At 43.9% G+C, this 27788-nt stretch overlaps 1 protein-coding gene across 2 annotated transcripts in view; it reads left to right on the forward strand.

Moving 5' to 3' along the window:
- The window catches only part of DNAJC11 (DnaJ heat shock protein family (Hsp40) member C11), a 176808-nt gene that overhangs the window by 131275 nt on the left and 17745 nt on the right, over positions 1–27788 (forward strand). For both annotated transcript variants that reach the window (XM_069742229.1, XM_069742230.1), the window contains exons 5-9: positions 4721–4849; positions 7471–7593; positions 21740–21813; positions 23024–23213; positions 26385–26470. In XM_069742229.1, the coding sequence (XP_069598330.1) occupies positions 4721–4849; positions 7471–7593; positions 21740–21813; positions 23024–23213; positions 26385–26470 (602 nt within the window). The remainder of the gene's footprint in view (positions 1–4720; positions 4850–7470; positions 7594–21739; positions 21814–23023; positions 23214–26384; positions 26471–27788) is intronic.

Below are 27788 nucleotides of genomic sequence, written 5' to 3' on the forward strand. Positions count from 1 at the left end.
GTTTAAAAATTTCAAATTTTTCATCATATTTTCCTGTTTTTTTTTTTTTTGTTTTACAAATAAACGTAAGTCATATCAAAGAAAAATTACCACTATCGTGAAGTACAATATCTCACGAAAAAACAATGTCAGAATCAGTGGGATCCGTTGAAGCGTTCCAGAGTTATAACCTCATGAAGGGACAGTGGTCAGAATTGTAAAAATTGGCTTGGTCAGGAAGGTGAAAATAGGCTTGTAGGGTAAAGGGGTTAATGGGAATCTGTCAGGGGGTTCACCCCTTCTAAGCCGTCTATATGGGCATGTAGGTCACATAAAAGCTGAATAAAATGATACCTTGATATCTGCGATCAGATGTTTTATTTAAGAGAAATCCACGATATGTAAATGAGCTGTTCCAGGCTATGGGCCGGACATAGATCTCCCTTTAAGATGATTTCCCAGCCGATTTTTGGGGGTCTGCTCTTTTTCTATGCAGCGGGCCACTACATGGGACATGTCTTATTACATGCACCCATACCTATAAATGGGCAAACATATAAAGCATGGACAGGCTGGATCATTTAGATTATGGGGCTGACTGTATAGGATTCCTGAGGATTTCTAGCAGTGTATATGTAAACCGGTGGTCCAGAAGAGATGACCTCCTTCAGCGTTTTGCATTGTTTTTAGGGCTTGCTTTTGGGTCTGCAGCTGTTTTTTACTACAGCGGATGCAATGTGCTCTCTATTACATGATTGCAAGTTTGTGGCTTTCACTGCACACATGTACTGACCCTGGAATACATGGCAGTGCAACCGGCGCCATCTAGAGCCTGTTACAGTGAAGTGCACCTAGCAATCACCAGGAAATATGTCAGTGAGCCGCCTCCTATCAGGTTATTAAAAAGATAATTGTTTCTCTAATTTATATCTCTTGCTCAGAAAGCTGGGTTACAGCCACCATTGTCACCCAGCTTTTCCTGAGCCTAGTTACGTCGCAGGGCATGCCTCATAGGGTTACGTAACTAAGAAGATTGGAAGTTGGGAGACAACCCTCCTCTTTTTTGGTATCCAGCTTTCCAAATCGAAGCCAATGGCAGGTCTGCCTAGCATTTCATCCTACCTGTTATGGAATTGTTTCATAACTAAGTTGATTTGCCGGTCAGGGTGTGGGGAAAGCTGGGAGACAATCCCTGGCACATGCCTATCTTTTATGGAAACTTCTTGAAAAAGAAATGGCAGAATTTAATAAGTGCATGTTCACACTTTGACACAATTTTGTGTTCATCTCAGCAGTATACTGAGATTTCACCTTTAATATTGAATTTTACTTGTTGGGGAGGAGGGGAATGGTTTCAGGGTGCAGCCGAGAATTTCATGCAAAATTGCCCTTGGTTTTACTGCAGGTTGGTGCAGTTCTGCGCCGCAGTGTTTGGAACGTTTTTGACCTCATTATGTATGCACACCCTTTATGTTCAGGGTTTCCTATGGTGAATCTGACCCGTATTTAGTACAGGATCTGCCCAGGGCTGTGGAGTCGGTAAGGCTACGTTCACATTAGCGTCGTTTTGTGACGCATGCGTCATTTTGGCGCAACCGTCAGGGCGCAGAGGACGCTGCATGATGCAGTTTTTTCTGCGCCAAAAATCATGCAAAAAATGAACGCATGCGTCACAAAACGCTGCGTTGTGCATGCGTTTTGCATGCGTTGTGCGTTGCATCACCGACGACGCACCGCACAACGCAAATGTGAACGTAGCCTAAGCCAAACCTCCATGACACCGACTCCACCAGAATTGGCTCCGACTCTAACTCCACCACGGCCCTGGATCTGCCCCCCAAAATCCAGGGCTGACACTTTTGCATCGAATATGCCGACTTTTCCTTGCAGAATGTGCGAAAAGCGTGAACATTCTCATTCTTTTCTGCAACACTGATTAAACAAAAAAAAAACTGCTCAGGTTCTTCCCAGAGCCTCTAAGGGGAAAATGATATTGAGATGAAAAGTATCGTAAATGTGGGTGCAAACTTCAAAAGAGCGGAAGCCCAGGTCTCCAAGGAGTAGAGTAATCCAGAGACGGCGGCGCTCCAGGATATCCGGATGATTACAGATTAAAGTTGTGGATTTTTTTTTCATCCTCAGTTCCATCACAAAGGGAGATGAAAACGCGGGTCACATCTTCTAGAGTCTTGGAAGGAAGAAAAAAAAAAAGATGACGCAAAGCTAGAAAATGTTAGAGCCCCGTAGTGTTTAAGGAGCGAGCGCTTCATAAAGCGGCAAGCGTGCCAACGCCAGAAAACGTACAGATAAGTTTGTGAGCAGGAATAAGTGAAGATATAATGAGTACAAATGGAAATGCGAATTCCCACATGTGTTTTCCCGGCAGCTTGTAAACTAGCGAGATCCGAGGCAAAGTCTAGGCCCGGGGATCAAGCCTTGAAAAATGCCCTATAAATAGTGCGGCTAATCACGCGGAGTAGACTACGTGGATTAATTTGGGCGTAACATTCGTCATAATTGAATGGGGCGAGGAGGGGGCCGCCTGATGAAGTGTTAACCTTTTCTCCCCGTTTTAAGCTGAGAGCGCCGTCTTCGGAAAGGCCACAACCACTGTAAAGAAGTGAAGGAAGCAATACCATTAAGCTGCATGGCACCGTAATGTGTTGTCGACGTTCCCCTGGCTGCAAAGTTAATCAGTTGACTGGATTTAGCGCGCCTCATTTCTTTTAATGGCTGTTGCTTTGCTGATCCATCTTACCCAATTTTTTTTTTTTTTTTGTACTCTCAACTTTTTAAAGGACAACAGAATTCCAAAAGTTGTATTTTACTATAAGTGGCTCTTGAAAATGTAAAACTTTGCACCCGTTTAGTTTGTAGGTTTCCTCTGTCCCCCGCTGATCCCAGTTGCAGTTAACACACGGACTGATGTTAATGTGTTCGCTCACATGAGCGGTTTTTTTTCACACGGACCGGTGACTTGCATGAAAAGAAATCACAGCATGCTCTAGTCTCATTCCTTTTTTCGGATAACGCTCACCTGTACTTTTCGATGGTTGCAGTCCGGACACCATCCATATGGCTTTTGTTTTTTAATGCATCCATGGCTATTATTAAATACACAGGAAACAGTTTTTGGGTCTTGTATGATTTTTATAATTATTGAGATATAAAAATGGATTCGTACACATGTCAAAAGTGAACCTACAGATGGCACAAGGGTGATTAATCGGATGCAAAATGTCTCGATTATTTTTTATACGGCCACATGAAGTTAGGTCAACGGTGATTTCTCCTCTTTTGGGTATGCCACCAGAGTCCGACCCCTGGCAGGGACACTTACCATGGTGACACGGTCCTTGCATTTTTCCCTTTCTAGTTGTCTCCCAAAATTAACAGCGATAAGTACGTTTTTTTTATCCAAGTCACAGGGCAAAATTATCCATTGAAGTCCATGGATCTGTGAAAATCACGGACAGCACACACACGGCATCACGCTATAGTCCATGTGCAGTCCATGATTAATATTCCAGTGGGTTTGAGAATATTTACAATTCATTTATTTTTTCATACCTGAAATCACTGATGGTAAATACTAACAAACAATCCAAAAATCCAAAGCATCGGGCAATCTCCTTCAAAAAGCGCTAAGAGGTGACGTTTTGGCCACACAGGGCATTTATCGAGCCATACAAGAGGACTGATAAAGGCCCTGTGTGGCCAAAACGTAACGTCAGTGTTTTTTTTTTTTCTGTGTGTACACTGGTGTCGATAAAACGTTTTTGAAGGAGTTTACTCGGTTCTGGGATTGTCTGATTGTTTGCAGTTTTTGCAACCTCCTAGTCTGCACTGCTCACAGTGGTGCACGGGCTATACCTTGTATACAGGTAAAACCTGGCACACGGACCAAAGTCTGATGAAAATCGGGTCCAAAACACTGATGAACATCGGCACTTGTTGTTATCTAGGAGAAATTTACAGACGTCTGACTGTGGCCTAAATCCGTACAGATTTGAGCCACTGAATATAAACGAGAATGTCAGCTAGCAGAGGCCATACTTTTTTTTTATCGACGTCTTAGGGCTTCTTTCATTAGAACCATTTTGACCTGTTAGGCACATATTTACAGCAAATCGTAAGACCTCTGTGGGGTCTCATGACAACCCATTGATCATGTCACGGGGGGCCAATTGGCTGACAGAAGAAGCCCAGTTCACTCATATCAAACACCTTATACTCTGATATGGACTGCACCATCTAAGGGCTTACGTTCTTTCTACTTTAGGCTGTTGCAGTGTTGCTGTGCATCCAGCCACAGTCCCGCTGCAGCGTTTCGGGTGCACTGGTCAGTACCCAAAAACCTCCTAACAATGGATACATTAGTCACCGTTGCAAATTGAGCACTGTTTATTAAGGGGTTAAAAATAAGCACCCCTTTATCTCGAGTAAGAACTAATCTGTATAAAATAGGGTTTACAGAGGTCATAGCAACAAATTCTATTCACCGAGTATGATTTGTAGGAGAAAAGCCCTCTGATTAGCACAAAGTCACGTGTCACCTGTGTGTGATGGAAAATGGCTGTCACCAGTTGTCGGGTAATTGTTCTCGCCCCTCTTGATACATGTTGGTGTCCGGCTCCGCTCGCTGCTATGTGTGCTCATATCCAGTGTAATCTCTGCTGTTCCTACTGATCTTTGAATGTATTTATTTCCCCTCATTTTCCCTCTTTTTCTGCCTTCTCAGGGGACTATTAGTGTTGGCATAGATGCCACAGAGCTGTTTGATCGCTATGATGAAGATTTTGAAGACCTGCCTGGAAGTGGCTTTCCCCAGATTGAAATTAACCGTATGCACATCTCGCAGTCTATTGAGGTACGCACAGCTAATGTCTCTCCATATAAAAATATATCTGAATTTGCAAGGCATAGCAGCCCCACGAAGCGCCTAAGTGAAGCTGAAGTTTTATTCTTCCTTTTCTGGTCTCATCTTTATTTATGATGAAGATTTAATTATTAGCTTATCCACAGAGCTTCATCTATCTATTTATTTTTATTTTTTATGCATTGCTTATACAGCGCTGTCATATTTCACAGCACTTTACAGTCATTATTATCACTGTCCCCATTGGGGATCACAATCTAGATTCCCTATCAGTATGTCTGGAGCGTGGGAAGAAACCTGGAAACCCACACAAACACGGGGAGAACATACAAACTCCTAGCAGATATTGTCATTGATAGGATTTGAACCAAGGACCCCAGTGCTGCAAAGTCTGTGCTAACCACTGAGCCACCGTACTGCGATTTTGTGATACTGCATCGGTGATAAAGCAATAGGTGCAGGAAAAGTCATAGGCACAAAGACCATTATATACCAAGTTTAGAAAAGACTAGCCCTCTTCTCCCATAAATCACTATACTATGGTGAAATGGGGTATCCTGGCTTTATAGAAGGGGGCTGCCCATCCAAGATTTTCACCAGTTAGCCAGCAACCAAAAAGCGTCTCTCCATGCATTACTCCTACAAACCACGGTTTTCAAAAGATCAACAAACTGGCACTGTTGCAAGTATATACCACTGGAGTACGGTTTGAAGAGAACGCCAGACATGGTGGTGCCCAACTGTCTTCATAAATTACGAGAATAGAAGAAAAATGAGTGACACTCACCACCGGCGCTTTATTTTATGTATTACTTTATGCACATATAGGAATATAGAGTAAGGACACACAGACTGGGCTCCAGCTGTTTCGCATCTAATTACGCTTCATCAGGCCCTGACTCCTTTTTCACCAGATGCAGCTAAACTAGATGCGAAACAGCTGTAGTCCAGTCTGTGCTTTTGCTCTCCATTACCATGGAATAAGAAGACACAAAATAATGCACCGGTGGTGAGTTCCACTCATTTTTCTTCTATTCTCACAAACTTTCTAATACTTGGTCTCCCTTTTGGTGGAGCTGCAAGGAAATCGAACACTTATTTTTCTGTTCTCCTAGAGATTAAGGCTAGAGATACACAGCAAATTTGGCCACTGCATAGGTCAAACACTCATATATCACTGTATGACGGTGCTACTTTGCAACATAGTGTAAGTGAATGTGGTCGCGTTGTTCGAATTCCCTGCAGCGTCAACACAGCAATGATCTGTATGAATAAGGCTGGGGCCACATGGGGAGTTCGGATGCGACCAAAGTTCACTAGATGTCGCTGCTACATCGCAATGTGAACGAGGTCACACTGCAAATCCTGGGGTGCTGCATCCTATCTCCACAAACTTTTACAAGCAGAAGGTATTATTATTTATTATTATAGCGCCATTTATTCCATGGCGCTTTACATGTGAGGAGGGGTATACATAATAAAAACAGGTACAATAATCTTAAACAATACAAGTCATAACTGGTACAGGAGGAATGAGGACCCTGCCCGCGAGGGCTCACAATCTACAAGGGATGGGTGAGGATACAGTAGGTGAGGGTAGAGCTGGTCATGCAGCGGTTTGGTGGATCGGTGGTTACTGCAGGTTGCAGGCTTGTCGGAAGAGGTGGGTCTTCAGGTTCTTTTTGAAGGTTTCGATGGTAGGCGAGAGTCTGATGTGTTGTGGTAGAGAGTTCCAGAGTAGGGGGGATGTGTGGGAGAATTCTTGTATGAGATTGTGGGAAGAGGAGATAAGAGGGGAGTAGAGAAGGAGATCTTGTGAGGATCGGAGGTTGCGTGCAGGAAAGTACCAGGAGACGAGGTCACAGATGTATGGAGGAGACAGGTTGTGGATTGCTTTGTACGTCATGGTTAGGGTTTTGCACTGGAGTCTCTGGGTAATGGGGAGCAAGTGCAGGGATTGACAGAGGGGAGAGGCCGGGGAATAGCGGGGGGACAGGTGGATTAGTCGGGCAGCAGAGTTTAGAATAGATTAGAGAGGTGCGAGAGTGTTAGAGGGGAGGCCACAGAGCAGGAGGTTACAGTAGTCGAGGCGGGAGATGATGAGGGCATGGACTAGGGTTTTTGCAGATTCTTGGTTTAGAAATGTTCGGATCCGTTAAATATTTTTGAGTTGAAGGCGGCAGGAAGTGGAAAAGGCTTGGATATGCGGTTTGAAGGAGAGATCAGTGTCAAGGATTACCCCGAGACAGCGAGCTTGTGGGACTGGGGAGAGTGAGCAGCCATTTACTGTAATGGATAGGTATAATTTGATCCCTCACTGTAGACAAATATTTAGACTTATATTTGAGTCATTTTTGAGAGTGAAGACGCTGCAGGACAGAGCAAATCAGGCCAGAGTTCTGTTAGGAAACTGCTTGATGAATCGGGCCCCAAATGTTTTTCATATATATCATCCAGACCATATTTAATATCCAGGTTCCCAGGCAATAAACATGGTCACCCAGGGCCTTGCCCCATAATCAAATGGGTGCAAACTTAAAATAATAAATATTATTGTGATTTTTTATTTTTCTTCTGACAGATTTATCAGCACTTTGTTCTCTCACTACCAGGCTCCACTGACAGCCACAGATACGGCCATTCTCTCCGGGAGCCTCTCCACTCAAAATGGTAACGGGGGAGGATCAATAAACTTAGCTTTGAGACGAGTGACCTCGGCCAAGGGATGGGGAGAGGTAAGCACCGTGGAAAATAAACACTGAAGATCTCTACATCCGCCCGAGCGAACAAACAAGAAAACGCACACACAGCACATTATGAATATAAATTGCCAAACAGGACGGAAAGGTAGTTTGCAAACTGGTGTTTATATAATTATGGCTGTCTACCATCCTGTCAGACACGGAGGTTTTATACATCGCTGCCTCTGTGTGAAGGACAAAACTAATGGGATCTTCTTCCAGCGCCCAGCCGCTCGTGCTGTACAACAAGCCCTGTATCTGTGTAGGTGATTAAGGGGGTATCCATCATTACCAAGACCCCCGAGGCGATTAGTTAGTAACTTCTGCGGAAGGCGAAATATGCTAAACCTGCCTGAGAGGAATCATCTGATCGGGGAAATCATATCCACAAAAGCAAAGAGCTTCACATGGCTGCAGCCTTATAGCTTGTGTATCTCTGTGCTGCTCCTCTATATACCGTCATCTGGAGGAACATATATTGTCTTGCAGCTTGTGTATCCCTGCGCCGGCCCTCTATATACCGTCAGCTGGAGGAACATATATTGTCTTGTAGCTTGTGTATCTCTGTGCTCGCCCTGTTATGAAAGGCAATTCAGTACTACAATGGACATAGCGGTCAGAGCACATACAGTGATCTGACAATAACCCAAAATCATAGAACGAGATCTGAGACGTGGGAACTCTGCAGACCGCAATCCCTAATCCTCTCCAAACAACACTAGAGGCAGCCGTGGATTGCGCCTAACTCTGCCTATGCAACTCGGCACAGCCTGAGAAACTAACTAGCCTGAAGATAGAAAATAAGCCTACCTTGCCTCAGAGAAATACCCCAAAGGAAAAGGCAGCCCCCCACATATAATGAATGTGAGTTAAGATGAAAAGACAAACGTAGAGATGAAATAGATTCAGCAAAGTGAGGCCCGACTTTCTTAACAGATCGAGGATAGAAAAGGTAACTTTGCGGTCTACACAAAACCCTAAAGAAAACCACGCAAAGGGGGCAAAAAGACCCTCCGTACTGAACTAACGGCACGGAGGTACACCCTTTGCGTCCCAGAGCTTCCAGCAACAAATTAGACAAGCTGGACAGAAAAAATAGCAAACAAATAGCAAAGAAGAACTTAGCTATGCAGAGCAGCAGGCCACAGGAATGATCCAGGGAAAAGCAAGTCCAACACTGGAACATTGACAGGAAGCCAGGATCAAAGCATTAGGTGGAGTTAAGTAGAGAAGCACCTAACGACCTCACCAGATCACCTGAGGGAGGAAACTCAGAAGCCGCAGTACCACTTCCCTCCACCAACAGAAGCTCACAGAGAGAATCAGCCGAAGTACCACTTGTGACCACAGGAGGGAGCTCTGCCACAAAATTCACAACATCGCCCTCTATATACTGTCAGCTGGAGGAACATATATTGTCTTGTAGCTTGTGTATCCCTGCGTCGGCCCTCTATATACCGTCAGCTGGAGGAACATATATTGTCTTGTAGCTTGTGTATCTCTGTGCTAGCCCTCTGTATGCTTTCAGCTGGTGGAACATATATTGTCCTGTAGCTTGTATATCTCTGTGTTGGCCCTCTATATACCGTCAGCTGGAGGAACATATATTGTCTTGTAGCTTGTATATCTCTCTGCTGGCCCTCTATATACCGTCAGCTGGAGGAACATATATTGTCTTGTAGCTTGTGTATCTCTGTGCTCGCCCTCTATATACTGTCAGCTAGGGAACATACATTGTCTTGTAGCTTGTGTATCTCTGTGCTCGCCCTCTAAATACCGTCAGCTAGAGGAACATATATTGTCTTGTAGCTTGTATATCCCTGCGCCGGCCCTCTATATACCGTCAGCTGGAGGAACATATATTGTCTTGTAGCTTGTGTATCTCTGTGCTCGCCCTCTATATACTGTCAGCTAGAGGAACATATATTGTCTTGTAGCTTGTGTATCCCTGCGTCGGCCCTCTATATACCGTCAGCTGGAGGAACATATATTGTCTTGTAGCTTGTATATCTCTCTGCTGGCCCTCTATATACCGTCAGCTGGAGGAACATATATTGTCTTGTAGCTGGTGTATCTCTGTGCTCGCCCTCTATATACCGTCAGCTGGAGGAACATATATTGTCTTGTAGCTTGTATATCTCTGTGCCGGCCCTCTATATACCGTCAGCTGAAGGAACATATATTGTCTTGTAGCTTGTGCATCTCTGTGCTGGCCCTCTATATACCGTCAGCTGGAGGAACATATATTGTCTTGTAGCTTGTGTATCCCTGCGTCGGCCCTCTATATACCGTCAGCTGGAGGAACATATATTGTCTTGTAGCTTGTGTATCTCTGTGCTAGCCCTCTGTATGCTGTCAGCTGGTGGAACATATATTGTCCTGTAGCTTGTATGTCTCTGTGCTGGCCCTCTATATACCGTCAGCTGGAGGAACATATATTGTCTTGTAGCTTGTGTATCTTTGTGTTGGCCCTCTATATACCGTCAGCTGGAGGAACATATATTGTCTTGTAGCTTGTATATCTCTCTGCTGGCCCTCTATATACCGTCAGCTGGAGGAACATATATTGTCTTGTAGCTTGTGTATCTCTGTGTTGGCCCTCTATATACCGTCAGCTGGAGGAACATATATTGTCTTGTAGCTTGTGTATCTCTGTGCTCGCCCTCTATATACCGTCAGCTGGAGGAACATATATTGTCTTGTAGCTTGTATATCTCTGTGCCGGCCCTCTATATACCGTCAGCTGGAGGAACATATATGGTCTTGTAGCTTGTGTATCTCTGTGCTGGCCCTCTGTATACTGTCAGCTGGAGGAACATATATTGTCTTGTAGCTTGTGTATCTCTGTGTTGGCCCTCTATATACCGTCAGCTGGAGGAACATATATTGTCTTGTAGCTTGTGTATCTCTGTGCTCGCCCTCTATATACCGTTAGCTGGAGGAACATATATTGTCTTGTAGCTTGTGTATCTCTGTGCCGGCCCTCTATATACCGTCAGCTGGAGGAACATATATGGTCTTGTAGCTTGTGTATCTCTGTGCTGGCCCTCTGTATACTGTCAGCTGGAAGAACATATATTGTCTTGTAGCTTGTGTATCTCTGTGTTGGCCCTCTATATACCGTCAGCTGGAGGAACATATATTGTCTTGTAGCTTGTGTATCTCTGTGCTCGCCCTCTATATACCGTTAGCTGGAGGAACATATATTGTCTTGTAGCTTGTGTATCTCTGTGCTGGCCCTCTGTATACTGTCAGCTGGAGGAACATACAGCTCTGGCAAAAATTACGAGACCACTGCAAAATTTTCAGTTTGTCCGATTTTACTATTTATAAGTATATTTTTGAGTAAAATGTAAATTGTTCATTTATTCTGTAAACTACTGACAACATGTCTCCGAAGTTCCAAGCAATACATTTTGTATTCATTTTCTGAAAATGAGAAATTGTCAAAATAACAAAAAAATGCTTTGCTTGCAGACCTCAAATAATGCAAAGAAAACAAGTTCATAATCATTTAGAAACAACAATACTAATGTTTTTACTCAGGAAGAGTTCAGAAATCAATATTTTGTGGAATAACCATGATTTTTAATCACAGCTTTCATGCGTCATGCATGCTTTCCACCAGTCTTTCACACTGCTTTTGGGTGACTTTATGCCACTCCTGGTACAAAAATGTAAGAAGTTCTTTGTTTGATGGCTTGATCACTGATCCTCCACCGAATTTCACAGTGGGTGCAAGACACTGTGGCTTGTCCGCCTCTACAGGTCTCCGTCTAACCATTAGATGACCAGGTGATGATTTGGGGATGCTGCAGCAAGGCTGGAATTGGGCAGGTTAATCTTTCCGAAGGACGTATGAATCAAGCCGCATACAAGGTTATCCTGGAAACAGTTGATTCCTTCTGCTCAGGCGATGTTCCCCAACTCTGAGGACTGGCTTTTCCAGCAGGACAATGCGCCATGCCACACAGCTAGGTCAATCAAGGTGTGGATGAAGGACCACCACATCAAATCCCTGTCATGGCCAGCCCAATCTTCAGACCTGATCCCCACTGAAAACCTCTAGAATGTAATCAAGAGGAATATGGATAGTCACAAGCCATCAAACAAAGAAGAACTGCTTACATTTACGTACCAGGAGTGGCATAAGGTCACCCAAAAGCAGTGTGAGACTGGTGGAAAGCTGCCAAGACGCATGAAAGCTGTGATTAAAAATCATGGTTATTTCACAAAATATTGATTTCTGAACTGTTCATGAGATAAAACATTAGTATTGTTGTTTCTAAATGATTATGAACTTGTTTTCTTTGCATTATTTGAGGTCTGAAAGCAATACATTTTTTAAAAACATTTTGACCATTTTTCGTTGTCAGAAAAAAAATACTTAATGTATTGCTTGGAAATTCGGAGACATGTTGTCAGAACTTTATAGAATAAGAGAACAATTTACATTTTACTCAAAAATATACCTATAAAGAGAGAACACTTTACATTGGTCTCTTAATTTTTGCCAGAGCTGTGTATATATGTGTGTTATGAAAATTGTACATTCACACTGAAGGCATCAAAACTATGAATTAACACATGTGGAATTATATATTTAACCAAAAAGTGTGAAACAACTGAAATTATGTCTTATATTCTAGGTTCTTCAAAGTAGCCACCTTTTGCTTTGATAACTGCTTTGCACACTCTTGGCATTCTCTTGATGAGCTTCAAGAGGTAGCCACCGGCAATGGTCTTCCAACAATCTTGAAGGAGTTCCCAGAGATGCTTAGCACTTGTTGGCCCTTTTGCCTTCACTCTGCGGTCCAGCTCACCCCAAACCATCTCGATTGGGTTCAGGTCTGGTGACTGTGGAGGCCAGGTAATCTGGCGTAGCATCCCATCACTCTCCTTCTTGGTCAAATAGCCCTTACACAGCCTGGAGGTGTGTTTGGGGTCATTGTCCTGTTGAAAAATAAAAAATGATGGTCCAACTAAACGCAAACCAGATGGAATAGCATGCCGCTGCAAGATGCTGTGGTAGCCATGCTGGTTCAGTATGCCTTCAATTTTGAATAAATCCCCAACAGTGTCACCAGCAAAGCACCCCCACACCATCACACCTCCTCCTCCATGCTTCACGGTGGGAACCAGGCATGTAGAGTCCATCCGTTCACCTTTTCTGCGTCGCACAAAGACACGGTGGTTGGAACCAAAGATCTCAAATTTGGACTCATCAGACCAAAGCACAGATTTCCACTGGTCTAATGTCCATTCCTTGTGTTCTTTAGCCCAAACAAGTCTCTTCTCCTTGTTACCTGTCCTTAGCAGTGGTTTCCTAGCAGTTATTTTACCATGAAGGCCTGCTGCACAAAGTCTCCTATTAACAGATATAGAGATGTGTCTGCTGCTAGAACTGTGTGTGGCATTGACCTGGTCTCTAATCTGAGCTGCTGTTGCCCTGCGATTTCTGAGGCTGGTGACTCGGATAAACTTATCCTCAGAAGCAGAGGTGACTCTTGGTCTTCTTTCCTGGGGTGGTCCTCATGTGAGCCAGTTTCTTTGTAGCGCTTGATGATTTTTGCCACTGCACTTGGGGACACTTTCAAAGTTTTCCCAATTTTTCGGACTGACTGACCTTTATTTCTTAAAGTAACGATAGCCACTCGTTTTTCTTTACTTGGCTGCTTTTTTCTTGCCATAATACAAATTCTAACAGTCTATTCAGTAGGACTATCAGCTGTGTATCCACCAGACTTCTGCACAACACAACTGATGGTCCCAACCCCATTTATAAGGCAAGAAATCCCACTTATTAAACCTGACAGGGCACACCTGTGAAGTGAAAACCATTCCCAAAGACTACCTCTTGGAGCTCATCAAGAGAATGCCAAGAGTGTGCAAAGCAGTCATCAAAGCAAAAGGTGGCTACTTTGAAGAACCTAGAATATAAGACATAATTTCAGTTGTTTCACACTTTTGTTAAGTATATAATTCCACATGTGTTAATTCATAGTTTTGATGCCTTCAGTGTGAATTTACAATTTCCATAGTCATGAAAATACAGAAAAATCTTTAAATGAGAAGGTGTGTCCAAACTTTTGGTGTGTGTGTGTGTGTGTGTGTGTGTGTGTGTGTATATATATATATATATATATATATATATATATATATATATATATATATATATATATGTGATATATGTGATATATGTGTGCACGTACACACATTGATGCTCGGTGTGTTTTCCCTACCATGTTCCCTGGATATGATAACCGATGACCCTTCATATAAATAGCTGATTTCCAGCTTTTATGTAGCAGGTATAAATGTGCTTTCTGGAGAATGCATTTGCAGCTAATTGCACAGACTCTATGTAGCCAAAGGCAAAGTTGCATAACAAACTCTGTACTGCAATAACAATCCATACAGCCGTCCTCCCTCCTTCCACAACAACTGAAATTGTGAATGGCATAAGAGGCGCACAATGGGACATTTGGCTTAAAGGGAACCTGATATTTCCAGAAACACTAATTGCCCGCAGATATAGGGTGTAACAGGCTAAAGCTCGGTTCACACAACCAATGTCTCCACATCTGTGAAAATTGGTTCTATTATTCTGATCAGACTTTCTTCAGAGTGGCGTCAGTTTTTATCCAACGTGGAGAGAAAAAAAATTATCTCCACCGTCTCCATTCAGTCAGTCCGTGAATATTGGATTGCACTTAGATGTCGTCTGAGTGCAGTCCGATATTTTTTTTTTTCGCCGACCCATAGACTTGCATTGATCCGACATCGGATCAAACTGGGACATGTCTCCAATTTTTTTTCTCCCACCGACCACTCGGTCTGAGAATAATAATGTGTACAGCCCTATAGAATATCATAGGCACGGGGGCTATCCGTGCCGGGGAGTGACTGTATAGTGAGCCATGATGTAATTGCTCCCATGCACCACCCTGATGGCTTGTAAAGAGTGGTTTCAGAGCGATTAATACTTGATTATTTTTTTACCTGTAGCTGCACGTTGCAGTAAGTCGGCTGCCTGCAGATTTACCCTATATCTTCACATATATGGTGTTTCTGGTCATGTCAGGTTAATTTTTAAATATTACCATTAATTACAACAATATATTGTAAATAAATAACTAAAATTTGGCAAGCAGCTATTATTTATCTCCTCGCCAGTGCTAATGAATGTATGCCAAGCGATAATTTAAAGGGGAGAGGGTTGGTTTAGTTTTTGCCTGGAAGAAGACTTGCAGCTGAATCCTCTAACTGCAGATGAAACTAACCAGCCCCTTTTAGCCAAGCCCTGCCGCTTCCCAAGCTGAAGATGGATGGGACCGATAGGAGGGAGAACATTTCAAGACGGTTTCTGGAGCTTAGAGAAAGTCTTGGCGCCGGACAAATAGGTGTTCTCCTTCAGAGTGTTTCTCGTTCATCTCAAGGTTTAGTGTCCCTTTAAGTGTTCCCAGCTCTGTCTGTAATTTTTAGCGAGTATATAAATACTGCATCTTTAACAAGCGTTCGGTACTGCTGAGACTGAAGAATGTCAGATTAACATTGAAAAGCCGATGTGAAAGTCACCCACAGTATAGAAAATGAGACCGCTCCAACTTCAAAGGCTGCGCTCAAGCAGAACTGCTGACATGGTTTAACATGAGACTCTGGAGAGCAGTCTGGAGCCACCTGTGAGACCTAAAATACAGTGGAGTGTAACCAAATGGAAATGCAAAAAAGCAGCGATTCATCCAAAGACCCTTAATTAGATTCCGAGAGGAGAAGAGTCAGTTATCAGACTGCCGGGTCTTCTCCAGAGAGACCTCTCTCCTTTTATTCCAGAGCGCCGGGCCCAGCAGAGAAGTGAAGACTCCGCTGCCAAATCAAGAGATGAGATTGAATAAGATACACCAGCTATAATTTAAGGGTTGAATGGGGCGGTGGCCGAGGGCCAGAACATTTCCATCTAGGATGAAAAACAAAGACATTTAACTGATTACGTTATTCAGGAGCTGCAATCTTCCAAATCTGGAGGGGGGGGACTGCATAAGAGGATGAGGAGACAGATGAGTAGGATGGACCAGATTCTAAGAAAAGTTTAGAAAAGGAAAAACAGGGAAAAGTTTGGTAAGTGAGGAGATAGGCCTTTCTAGAGAGATGTGTTTTTAAAGCTCTCTTAAAAATGTGAGGGCTCTGTATTAATCAGATCGTTTGGGGTAGTTCATTCCAGAAAGCTGGCGCAGCATGAGATAAGTCTTGGAGATGGAAATGAGAGGTTCAGATTATTGAGGATGTTGTTCTTGGATCAGTTGCAGAATGGAGGGCACGGGCAGGGTGATACAGAGATGAGGAAAGAGATATAGGGTGATGCAGAACTGTGGAGCGCTTTGTGGGTGAGAAAGATACGTTTGTATTGTGCTCTGTAGTGGATGGGTAACCAGTGTAATGACTGGCACAAGGTGGAGGCATCAGTGAAGTGGCTGGACAGAAAAACAAACTTGGCTGCCATTCAAGACAGATTGAAGAGGAGAATGTTTGGTAAGAGGGAAACCAATCAGTAGAGAGTTACAGTAGTCCAGATGAGAATGAATAAGAGCGACAGTAAGTGTTTTTTTAATTTTCAAAGTTTAGAAAAGGTCAGATTCTAGAGATGTTTTTAAGATGCAGGTTGGTCATTAAAGAAGCACTCCCTTGAAAGTTTTTATCCTGTTAATATATTGCAGTCATCATATTATACAGCACTGTGCACTTACAATTGCTCATTTTGCATTTCTACCCAGATAATTCTTCTCTTTACTCTGCTCTATGTAGCTGCATTTTGATTATCGGTGTATTAGATATTTAATATCCTGCATCCATGATACGACAGATCGGATGGTCTGTGACAGCTCGACTCTTCCATGGAGGCGATAAAGCAGTTTTTCTCCTCTTTATGGCACTCGGTGGATAATGTGTATGAAATGCAGAAAGCGGCAGTCCTGCCTCTGTACTCAGGCCGGGATCTCGTGACATATCACATCGTCCTTGGGATGTCATTGCCGGGTCACAGGCCTAAAAAGACCGAGATCAGCACTGAATGTGACAGATGTCACAATCCCACAACCATTTTTCCCTTTAGCTGGTGGATGCAGTGTCAGACACAATCACATGGCAAAACTATAGATCTAGCATTATATATGTGCAGATGGAGAAGTAGAATTGCAGAAAGGTAATAGAAGCAATCCTTTCCAGTATATAGAAGATGAGGGCAAACATGGTTTTAAAAACACTGATAAATGACTAAAACCAGGGAATCCAAACTATGGGGAAATAAAAGCATATTGACTTGTTACAATGTATAGTAACTAAAAACCTATGCACAAATCAAAAATGGAACAACTTTGCAAATGTTTTTGATAAAAGAATTCCTACAGCTCTTCTGAAAATGTGTGTGTCTATGGTAACAGACTACATTGTGTGTGTGTCCATGGTAACAGACTACAGACCCTGCGTTGTCACATTCCCTTTTTCATCGATTCTCTAATTTCTGCTAGCCAAATTAATTTATGACCGCAAAAAGTAAGAGATATAAGAAAATATGGCTGTGGTGCGACTACACCCAGTTTGCGGAGTTTTGAGCCTTACTTAAGGCTTTTCATCCCCCATATCTGTAGAGGGCATTTTTACATGAAGATTTCGCAGGGTTAATCCTTGTATAATGCCTGTTGCTGAATCCGATGTGGTACGTGACGTGTCACTTTTTGAAGCAGTCGTCAAAGCCACAGTGGAAAAATCCAGGGCTGTGGAGTCGGTGACATGGAAGTTGAGGAGTCGGAGGTTTGGCTTACCGACTCCACAGCCCTGGAAAAATCTGCCGCTGTGTGAACGGTGACCCTGATTTTGCATTGAGGTGGTTTGTAGGCAGCTTTCATGATATGACCCGGACATATGCCAAATTCTGGACATAACCTAAGGATCTGTGGTTCGGTACTGCGGAGCTGTAGGCACTCGGTGAGCTGACACCTGGTGCCTTGTGTAACGCAGCATCTGGTGGAGCGTGTTTTCCGTGGGTTGTCAGCCTTCACTTAAAGGGAATGTCTCATCAAGTTTTGCTATGTAATCTGAGTGCAGCACGATGTAAGGGCAGAGACTCTGATTCCAGCAATGTGTCACTTACTGGGTTCTGTGTTGTTGTTTCAATAAAACAAGTGTTTTCTCAGCAGGAGATTATCAGAACAGGACTAGGTGTCTCCTGCCTCCTAATCAACTGCTCTGTTTATCCCCGCCTCAACCACTGATTGGCAGCTTTCTGTCAATGTAAAGTATACAATCAGAGCTGTGGGCGGGGTTATAAAAGGGCTCAGCATTCCGAGCTCTGCTAGATCTGCAGCAGAGAAAACTGTAATTGTATCAAAATGACAACAAAGTGACACATCACTGAAGCCATGGTCTCTGTCCCTGCTTAATGCTGCTTTCAGATGGGATAGCAAAAACCTGGTGACCGATTCCCTTTAAATGGGGCAGAGTTGCAGTACCAGACACAACCTGTAGACAAGAGTGTCACTGTTTCTGGGGGAAGGCAAATGTTTTTGTCACATCATACAGTCTCTTGAAGACCTAACTTTCCCTGATAATGAGGCGAGTAACGTATTGTTTATCCTTGGTGTTTGTGAAAGTATGTATATTTTATGAAAACTATTTAAATACATATGCAAAGAAAACTTTAAAAAAAAAAAAAAATCAGGTGTGTTGGCGGCTCCAGCGTAATGAATGTGCATGTATCAGCATATTATAGAGAGGTGGTTATATTTCAGCTTTTGTGGATGGCTGCTGCTCACCTTTGTCAGTCTCCCGAGTGTATGTCTCCACATGCGAATATGCAAAGCAGAAAATAAATAAAAGTCGGAATTTGACTGAATACAGCTCATGATCCCAGATTATTTATATATATATATATATATATATATATATATATATATATATATATATATATATATATATATATTTATGTATATATTTATATATATATATATATATATATATATATATATATATATATATATATATTAGTATATCGTTTAGTGTGTGAGGAAGGGGTAGATGCTTCTGCATATAATATTGCAACCCAATTATTAAATTCCACACATCACATTTTATAACAATGCAGTTCTGTTGTGTGTCATGATGTTATCGCAGACCAGGAATTTGTGTCCAAACATATGTATTATCTGTCCTTAAGAAGAAGTATAGTATTTCGAAACACGTAGACAAAATTAAAAAAAAAACGCATATTATCCTAGTGTGGACCTGATCTGTTACCATCTACCAGCAGCGCGGAATTTTCCACTTTTTTCTTTCCACATACCGTATTACTACCTGGTCTTTGGACCAGTGGAACTGTTGCAGCTGGGGATTACATGCTCATTTAAATGTTGTGTGAACATATTGTGTCAGAATAGCATAAATTATAATAATAATCTTTATTTATATAGCGCCAACATATTCCGCAGCGCTTTACAGTTTTAACAGTTTCAAACACAACAGTCATAAGTAACAACGTTAACAATACAATAATTAAAGTGAAATAAGATGACCCTGCTCATGAGAGCTTACAATCTACAATGAGGTGGGGGAGATACAAAGCACAGGTGTGTATTTACAATGATGTATTTACAATCATGGTTCAGCCATCTTCAGGGGGTGGGGGATAGATGGAGATAGTGAATGGGCTACACACACACAAACATAAAATGACTTTGATTAGTGAATGTGATAGGCCGCTCTGAATAAATGTGTTTTGAGCGAGTGCCTAAAACTATGCAAATTGTGGATGGTCCTAATATCTTGGGGTAGAGCATTCCAGAGGATTGGCGCAGCACGGGAGATGTCTTGGAGTCGGGAGGGGGAGGTACGGATTAGTGCAGAGGTTAATTGAAAGTCATTTGCGGAGCGCAGTGGTCTGTTAGGCCGATAGACCGAAATGATGGAGGAGATGTACGGGGGTGCCGCACTGTGGAGAGCTTTGTGGGTGAGAACAAGTACTTTGAATTGTATCCTATAATGAATGGGCAGCCAGTGTAACGACTGGCGAAGAGCGGACGCGTCCGAGTAACGATTAGCCAGATGGATGACCCTGGCTGCTGCATTAAGGATGGACTGGAGAGGGGAAAGTCGAGTAAGGGGGAGGCCAATTAGTAGAGCATTACAGTAGTCCAGGCGGGAGTGGATCAGGGCGACAGTGAGGGTTTTTGCTGTTTCCATGGTGAGAAAAGGGCGGATTATAGAGATGTTCTTTAGGTGTAAGCGGCACGAGCGGGCAAGAGATTGTATATGGGAGGTGAAGGAGAGATCGGAGTCAAACATAACACCCAGACAGCGCACCTGCTGCTTGGGTGTTATTATGGTGCCACCCACGGAGAGGGAAATGTCAGATTTAGGGAGGTTGGTAGATGGCGGGAGCAGAAGTAGTTCAGTTTTGGAGAGGTTGAGTTTCAGATAGAGAGCGGACATGATGTTGGAGACTGCAGACAGTTAGTGGCGTTCTGTAGTACAGCGGGGGAAAGGTCAGGGGATGACGTGTATAGTTGTGTGTCATCAGCATAAAAAAGGTACTGAAAGCCAAATCTGCTGATGGTCTGTCCAATTGGGGCCGTGTAGAGAGAGAAGAGAAGGGGGCCAAGGACTGAGCCCTGAGGTACCCCGACAGTGAGAGGAAGAGGAGATGAAGTGGAGCCAGAGAACAGAACACTGAAGGAGCGGTCAGAAAGATAGGAGGAGAACCAGGAGAGAGCAGTGTCCTTAATGCCTAGTGACTGGAGCCTAGAGAGTAGGAGAGGGTGATCAACAGTGTCGAAAGCTGCAGAAAGATCGAGAAGAATGAGCAGAGTGTGGTCACAGTTACGTTTTGCTGTCAGAAGGTCGTTGGTCACTTTGATGAGTGCAGTTTGTCGAATGTAGGGAAACCGGACTGTGAAGGGTCTAGGAAGGAGTGAGTGGAGAGGTAAAGGGTAAGGCGGGAGTAGATCAGGCTCTCCAAGAGTTTAGAGATGAAGGGGACATTGGAGACTGGTCTGTAGTTGTTTGTGCGGAAAAGACCCTATTGCGCTTTTCTTTTTTTCTTAGTTTTACATCATATATATAGAGAGAGAGGGAGGCAGTACTATCTGTGACTACATTATTTACCAAAGCCATGTAGCCTGTGCCTACATTTTTACAAGTAGAGGCAGATAACCAGCATTATCTGTTCCTAAATAATTTACAAAGATAGGAAGGCAGTACTAGCTGTGCCTTTTTTTTAATTAACAAGTATCTGTACCTAAATCATATGCGGGAAGAGACAGTACTATCTGTAACTAAATCATTTAGCGAAAGAGTTCCGCCTAAATAATCACTGTGCCTAAATAATTTGCAAGGAGAGACAGGAAGGCAGTACTATCTGTGCCTATCTAATTTACAAATCAAGGCAATAGGGTGCCTAAATTATTTGCAGACAGAGCAAAGCAGTACTATCTGTGCCTAAATCATTTACAATTGGAGACCGATAATTAGTGTTTTCTGGATCTAAATAATTTATAGAGAGCGAAGCAATATTATCTGTGCCTATGTAATTTGTAAATAAAGATAGAGGATAGTAGGATGTATGTCTAAATCATGTACAGGGAGAGGCAGGGAGTTGGTGAGCTCTGTGCATAAATCATTTACCAAAAGACTCCGGTAATATTATGTGTCCCTGTATGATTTACAGAAAGAAACAAGGAGACAGTACTATCTGTGCATACATTATTTAGAGGAAGAAACCGTGAAGCAGTACTACCTGTTGCTATATCCTTTAGAGGGCGAAGCAGGAAACAGCGCCACCTGTGTTTACATAATTTACAAGCAGAGACCGTGAAGCAGTACTATCTGTACCTGCATTATTTATAGAGAGACAGGACGGTTGGGCTGTTTGTTACCAAAATCGTTTCTAAAGAAAAACTATTCTGATTTCTGTGGCAAGTTATTCACCAAACTATGTGCAAAAAGAAAAGCACAGATGCTGGTCGCTCCACCCCAACACTGCGGATGCAGACTCATTGTAAAAGCATGAAACCGGAAATCGGAAAGCATACACCCTAGAGCGCCGCACCTTTGTCTATAGATTGTACTCATTCACTTTCCTCTTTCTTTTCAGCTAGAGTTAGGAGCTGGTGACCTCCAGGGACCTCTTTTTGGACTTAAGATTTTTCGAAATCTCACACCAAAATGGTAATTTTATGGATGTATTGTTTTTGTTTTTCGGGTTTTTTTTCCTAGCTGTGCCAACTCTATTAAAGAAAAAAAAAATTAGAGCGCTCGAATGAAAGATACATGCAAATCAGAGTGAAAGTACAATGGGGTGTGTCGGTGCACTTGGAAGACTAAGTGCATTGACTTGCCCCCATTGCACTTCCTGCCAGTTTTGCATATGACTTCTACACATGACTTCTACACAAGATTTCTCATGATGGGAGCGTAAGACCTGTGCATAAAAGGTATCATTTTTATTGGGAGACTAGCACCTTTACAGCCATACCACTAATTCCTGTGTTAATAGGTTCCATTTAGGCTGATTTTTACATTTAATCATTAACAAAGCAACCGGAGAGGGCGTACGGAGGCCAATTGTCCGGTTTACGGCTATCTTCCTGCTTCTTTATAGGAGCCAGTCCTATGTACAGTAAATTTCCAGCTCCCCCTGCAGAATTTATCTCTTGACGATGAAATCTTTATTGTCTTTAATCCATAACTCTGATGTGCCCAGTAATGCCTCCCCCTCCCCCGCTCGGGGCGGCGAAACACATTCCCTTTGTCATCTGTGCTAAACAGCAGCTTTAAAATCCATAATTAGGGTCCTCTGGGCAGGAAAGTAAGGTCACACCTTCACAGCTGAAATGATTCGCACTAGATTAATTTTTAAGGCAGTTTGCGTTTTTCAGCGAGAGGTAATTTATTTCCCATCCTGAATAAGGATATGACCCCCATAAACAGTGTCAATGTGAGACTTTGTTATTTAGGTCACTGTTTGTTTAACATCAGCATTATTCGTGTTGGATCTAGTTCTGCAGCTGCGAATGTAGGACGCCGCTGTCATAAAGATCTTTGTCAGTTGTTACGTAGTACCTCCCTGCTGCCAGTAGAGGGCGTAGTGGCGGCGGGAAGGACTGAAAAAGTCTTCTATAGAGTCTCTCGGCAGCACAGTCCTATAAGATGTAGCAGAGCTCAGTTTGCTTGACAGCGAGCAGAATTGTCATGTGACTGCGTTGTAAGACACGATCATGGTGTGAGGGCTGGAGAGCTGTCTCCTTCAGGATCCCGATGTGTTATATTACAGTTTACATACTGATTACACACAGATACATCTGTAGTCACTGCACCCTCACAGCACAGCTACATTTGCCCCGAACATTAATCGTTCCATATTTTTCTTCTCTTCCAGTTTCTTTACTACAAGTTGCGTTTTGCAGTTTTCCTCCCAAGGAGTCAGACCTGGCCTCACTACGATGGTGGCACGCCATTTAGATAAGAACACAATGGGTTACATCCAGTGGCGCTGGGGCATCCAGTCAGCAATGAACACTAGTATTGTCCGGGACACAAAGACCAGCCACTTTACTATGGCCTTCCAGGTGAGGATGAGACAAAGAGGGGGCATGTCTGTGGGGTTTCAAGATGTCAGCTGTCTTGTGCCTGCTCACCTCATTCCTCAGCTGACTGTTGCCTGCTTTTACCTTTTTTTTTTTTTTTTTTTTTTTTATAGCTGACTGGTTCCTGCTCTACCCCTTTTTGAGATGACTGTCTTTTACTTTTCCCTTTTTTGAGCTGATTATTGCCTGATCTCCCAATCTCAACATACTGCTTTGTTCCCCGCCTGATCTGGCTGGTGCTTGCCTATCCCGCCTGATCTGGCTGGTGCCTGCCCATCCCGCCTGATCTAGCTGGTGCCTGCCTATCCCACCAGTTCTCGCTGGTGCCTGCCTATCCCGCCTGTTCTCGCTGGTGCCTGCCCATCCTGCCTGTTCTCGCTGGTTCTTGCCTATCCAGCCTGATCTGGCTGGTGCTTGCCTATGCCGCCTGATCTGGCAGGTGCCTGCCTATCCCACCTGATCTAGCTGGTGCCTGTTCTCCCCTCTCTTGAGCTGACTTTTGCCTGCCTATCCTGCCTGATCTAATTGGTGCCTGTCCATCCCCCCTGATCTTGCTGGTGCCTGTCCTCCTCTTTCCTGAGCTGACTGTTGCCTGCCCATACTGCCTGATTTAGTTAGTGCCTAATCTTGCTGGTGCCTGTCCTCCCCTCTCCTGAGCTGACTGTTACCTGCCTATCCCGCCTGATCTTGCTCGTGTCTGCCCATTCCACCTGATCTTGCTGGTGTCTGCTCATTCTGCCGGATCTTGCTGGTGCCTATACTCCCCTCACCTTAGCTGACTGTTGCCTGCCCATCCTGCCTGATCTAGTTGGTGCCTACCCATCCTCCCTAATCTTGCTGGTGCCTGTCCTCCTCTTTCCTGAGCGGACTGTTGCCTGCCCATCCTGCCTGATTTAGTTAGTGCCTAATCTTGCTGGTGCCTGTCCTCCCCTCTCCTGAGCTGACTGTTGCCTGCCCATCCTGCCTTATTTAGTTAGTGTCTGCCCATCCTGACTTATCTGGCTGGGGCCTGCCCATCCTGCCTTATCTTGCTGGCACCTGCCCATCCCGCCTTATCTTGCTGGCGCCTGCCCCTCCTACCTTATCTGGCTGGCGCCTGCCCCTCCTACCTTATCTGGCTGGTGCCTTCCTATCCTGTCTTACCTGGCTAGCACCTGCCCATCCTGCCTTATCTGGCTGGCGCCTGTCCTTTTCTCTTTTGAGCTGACTGTTACCTGCCCATCCTGGCTGATCTAGCTGGTGCTGGCCCTCCCCTCTCCTGAGTTTTCCGGTGCCCTCCCATCTCCTGAGCTGACTGTTACTTGCCCATCCTGACTGATCTAGCTGGTGCTGGCCCTCCCCTCTCCTGAGTTTTCTGGTGCCCTCCCCTCTCTTGAGTTTTCTGGTGCCTTCCCCTCTCCTGAGTTTTCTGGTGCCCTCCCCTCTCCTGAGTTTTCTGGTGCCTTCCCCTCTCCTGAGTTTTCTGGTGCCCTCCCCTCTCCTGAGTTTTCTGGTGCCTTCCCCTCTCCTGAGTTTTCTGGTGCCCTCCCCTCTCCTGAGTTTTCTGGTGCCCTACCCTGTCCTGACCTGGCTGTTGCTGCCCTTGCCACCCTTATCTAACAGGCACTGATCTCTCCCTCCCGGAGCAGCCATCCCTCTGACATAGCACAGCACAGACTGGAGCATTTTAAGTGGCTTAGGACTTATTTTTGAAGTACTCATTTGATATAAATAAATGTTTTCATTAAATCATAGGAATTGTCTGCTTCTGTACAGCTCTGTAAGTGCGTAAATAAATTTCCTGTGTTAGGATAGCAAGTGCGCCTCCAGAAAATAATTTATCACACAATGCAGCCTGAATTATACAGTAAGTGATGGTTTCCAGCCTGTCGGGACCAGGAGGCTGCAGAATCCCATATATAATGTACACATAGTAGCCAGTAATAGATTGTGTAGGAGCAGCGCACACAATAATCATCAATGCTACGACATGAGTGCCGCGTCTCCGGATATGAGCCGCACACAGGAAATGCCAGAGACTTTTATTCCGCGCTGATTGTCGTCTTTCGGAGCTGGTTCCACTCCACTTAAGTTGTAATGGAGAGACCGGGTATAATTAAAACCCAAATCGCTGTAACCATGATATGAATGTTTTATGCCTTTCAATTACACTCTTTAATAAATGTACATTTTATGATGCCTTTTTGGGCTATTTTGGCTGATGCATTACTTTCTGCAAAACCCATAAATATGAAAGTGCGCTACATTAAAAAATATTAATGCAGAAGGGGGTGATGTGAGCAAAGAGGATCCCAGCTACAGGCGACAGTGGAAGAACCATCGTCTGCTAAGTGCCGTTCACAGCACTGGCCTATCTCGCACACCCGTCAGCCCATGACGGCAGGCCGCCGCCGCCGCGTAAGGGTCACGGTAAGCAATGCAATTAAACAGCTCGCCTTCCCGTTTATAAACACATCCTTAAATATCGCACGCCTGGCATCTGACTAAAGTGATAGTTAATCTCATTCCCAGCTGGCTGGCTCATACGGCTAAAATTTCAATTAAAAAAAAAAACAACGTGCAGGGACTTTATAGCTGAAGGAAGGTTTTTCTTAGCTTTTTTTTCCTCCTTTGAAACCTTTTGATCCATATAATAAAAGATGTCGGGCTGCAGATAACAAAGCAATTAGCAAACGACGCTCTGAATGGGAGAACTTAACCCGAGAGATGGGTCTGTGGGCATCAGCAGAGGAAGGGTGGGTTCACCTTGCACCGCAAATTACACTAAGATGCATGCAGATGGTGTCTTCAAACCGTCTTGGGGGAGCAGAGGTTGCGTATTCGCACCTCCGCTCCATTCATTCTCTGTGAGACTGATGGAAATGGGCAAATGCTGTACTTGGCCATCTGCAGAAGTCTCGTCGAGGATGGATAAAGTGAAGGTGCGCATGTTCGACCTTTGCTCCATTTTTCAGATTTGGTGACGGTCCCAGTGGAATCAGGCGATTACTCCCGATACCATCGATAGGTAGGCAAGGGGTAACTTGGTACAAATCCTTCAAGTATTTTAGAAAGTTGTCACCATCTTAGCTTTGTAAACCTCGAGAAACCTCTTTATTAGCATGAGTGTGTGCAGATGTCTTGTAACCATGTTGGCGCTGTGTTGTATTTCAGCTGGGAATCCCACATTCCTTTATGATGGTCAGCTACCAGCACAAATTTGAAGACGAAGAACAGACAAGACTAAAGGGATCTATTAAGTAGGTAGCAAGATCTGATTATTCTGTAGCCATTCAGTGCCTGGAGAGCACACTCAGGCTGCGGATCTTCTCATTCATGTCAAAGATGTCTATGAATGTTATAAGAACACACAGAAAGTGCAGGTGCACACGACCATTTTCTCTCAATCTGAGAAAAACGGTCCGATTATGCTGATCAGAGTTTGATCGGAGTGGGATCAGTTTTTCTCAGCAGCGGAGAGGGAAAAAAATAGGTTCTCCACCTTTTCTATGGAGTCCATGAAAATGGGATGTTGTCAGAGTGCAGTCAAATGTTTTCCATGGACCAATAGACTTGCATTGCCAATTTTCATCTTAAACCATTAGACTTACATTGCCAATTTTCATCTTAAACCATTAGACTTACATTGCCAATTTTCATCTTAAACCATTAGACTTACATTGCCGATTTTGATCAGAACCATTAGACTTGCATTGCTGATTTTGATCGGAACTATTAGACTTGCATTGCCAATTTTGATTCGGAACCAATAGACTTGCATTGCCGATTTTGATCCGGAACCAGTAGACTTGCATTGATGATTTTGATCCGGCACCAATAGACTTCCATTGCCGATTTTTATCCGGCACCAATAGACTTGCATTGACGATTTTGATCCGGAACCAGTAGACTTGCATTGATGATTTTGATTGGAACCAGTAGACTTAAGCCCCCGTCTCACATAGCGAGATCGCTGCTGAGTCACAAGTTTTGTGACGCAACAGCGATCTCAGTAGCGATCTCGCTATGTGTGACACGTAGCAGCGATCAGGCCCCTGCTGTGAGATCGCTGGTCGTGTCGGAATGGCCTGGACCATTTTTTGATCGTTGAGGTCCCGCTGGGTAGCACACATCGCTGTGTTTGACACCTTACCAACGACCTCGTTGACAGGACGTCCCATTGAATCATCATGAAATAGCATCGTTCTACAGGTCGCTACAGGTCGCCGCATCGCTGCTGCGTCGTCGTTGGTGAGATCTCACTGTTTGACATCTCACCAGCGACCACATAGCGACGCAGCAACGATCCCTGTCAGGTCGTATCGTTGTCGGGATCGCTTAAGCGTCGCTATGTGTGACGGGGCCTTTACATTGCCGATTTTGATTTGGCACCAATAGACTTACATTGCTGATTTTGATCCGGCACCAATAGATTTGCATTGCCGATTTTGATCGGAACCAGTAGACTTACATTGCCGATTTTGATCCAGCACCAATAGACTTACATTGCCGATTTTGATCCGGCACCAATAGACTTGCATTGCCAATTTTGATCTGTAACCAGTAGACTTGCATTGC

This window comes from Ranitomeya imitator, chromosome 10, assembly GCF_032444005.1.
Source record: "Ranitomeya imitator isolate aRanImi1 chromosome 10, aRanImi1.pri, whole genome shotgun sequence".
In the NCBI taxonomy this organism is placed as follows: Eukaryota; Metazoa; Chordata; class Amphibia; order Anura; family Dendrobatidae; genus Ranitomeya; species Ranitomeya imitator.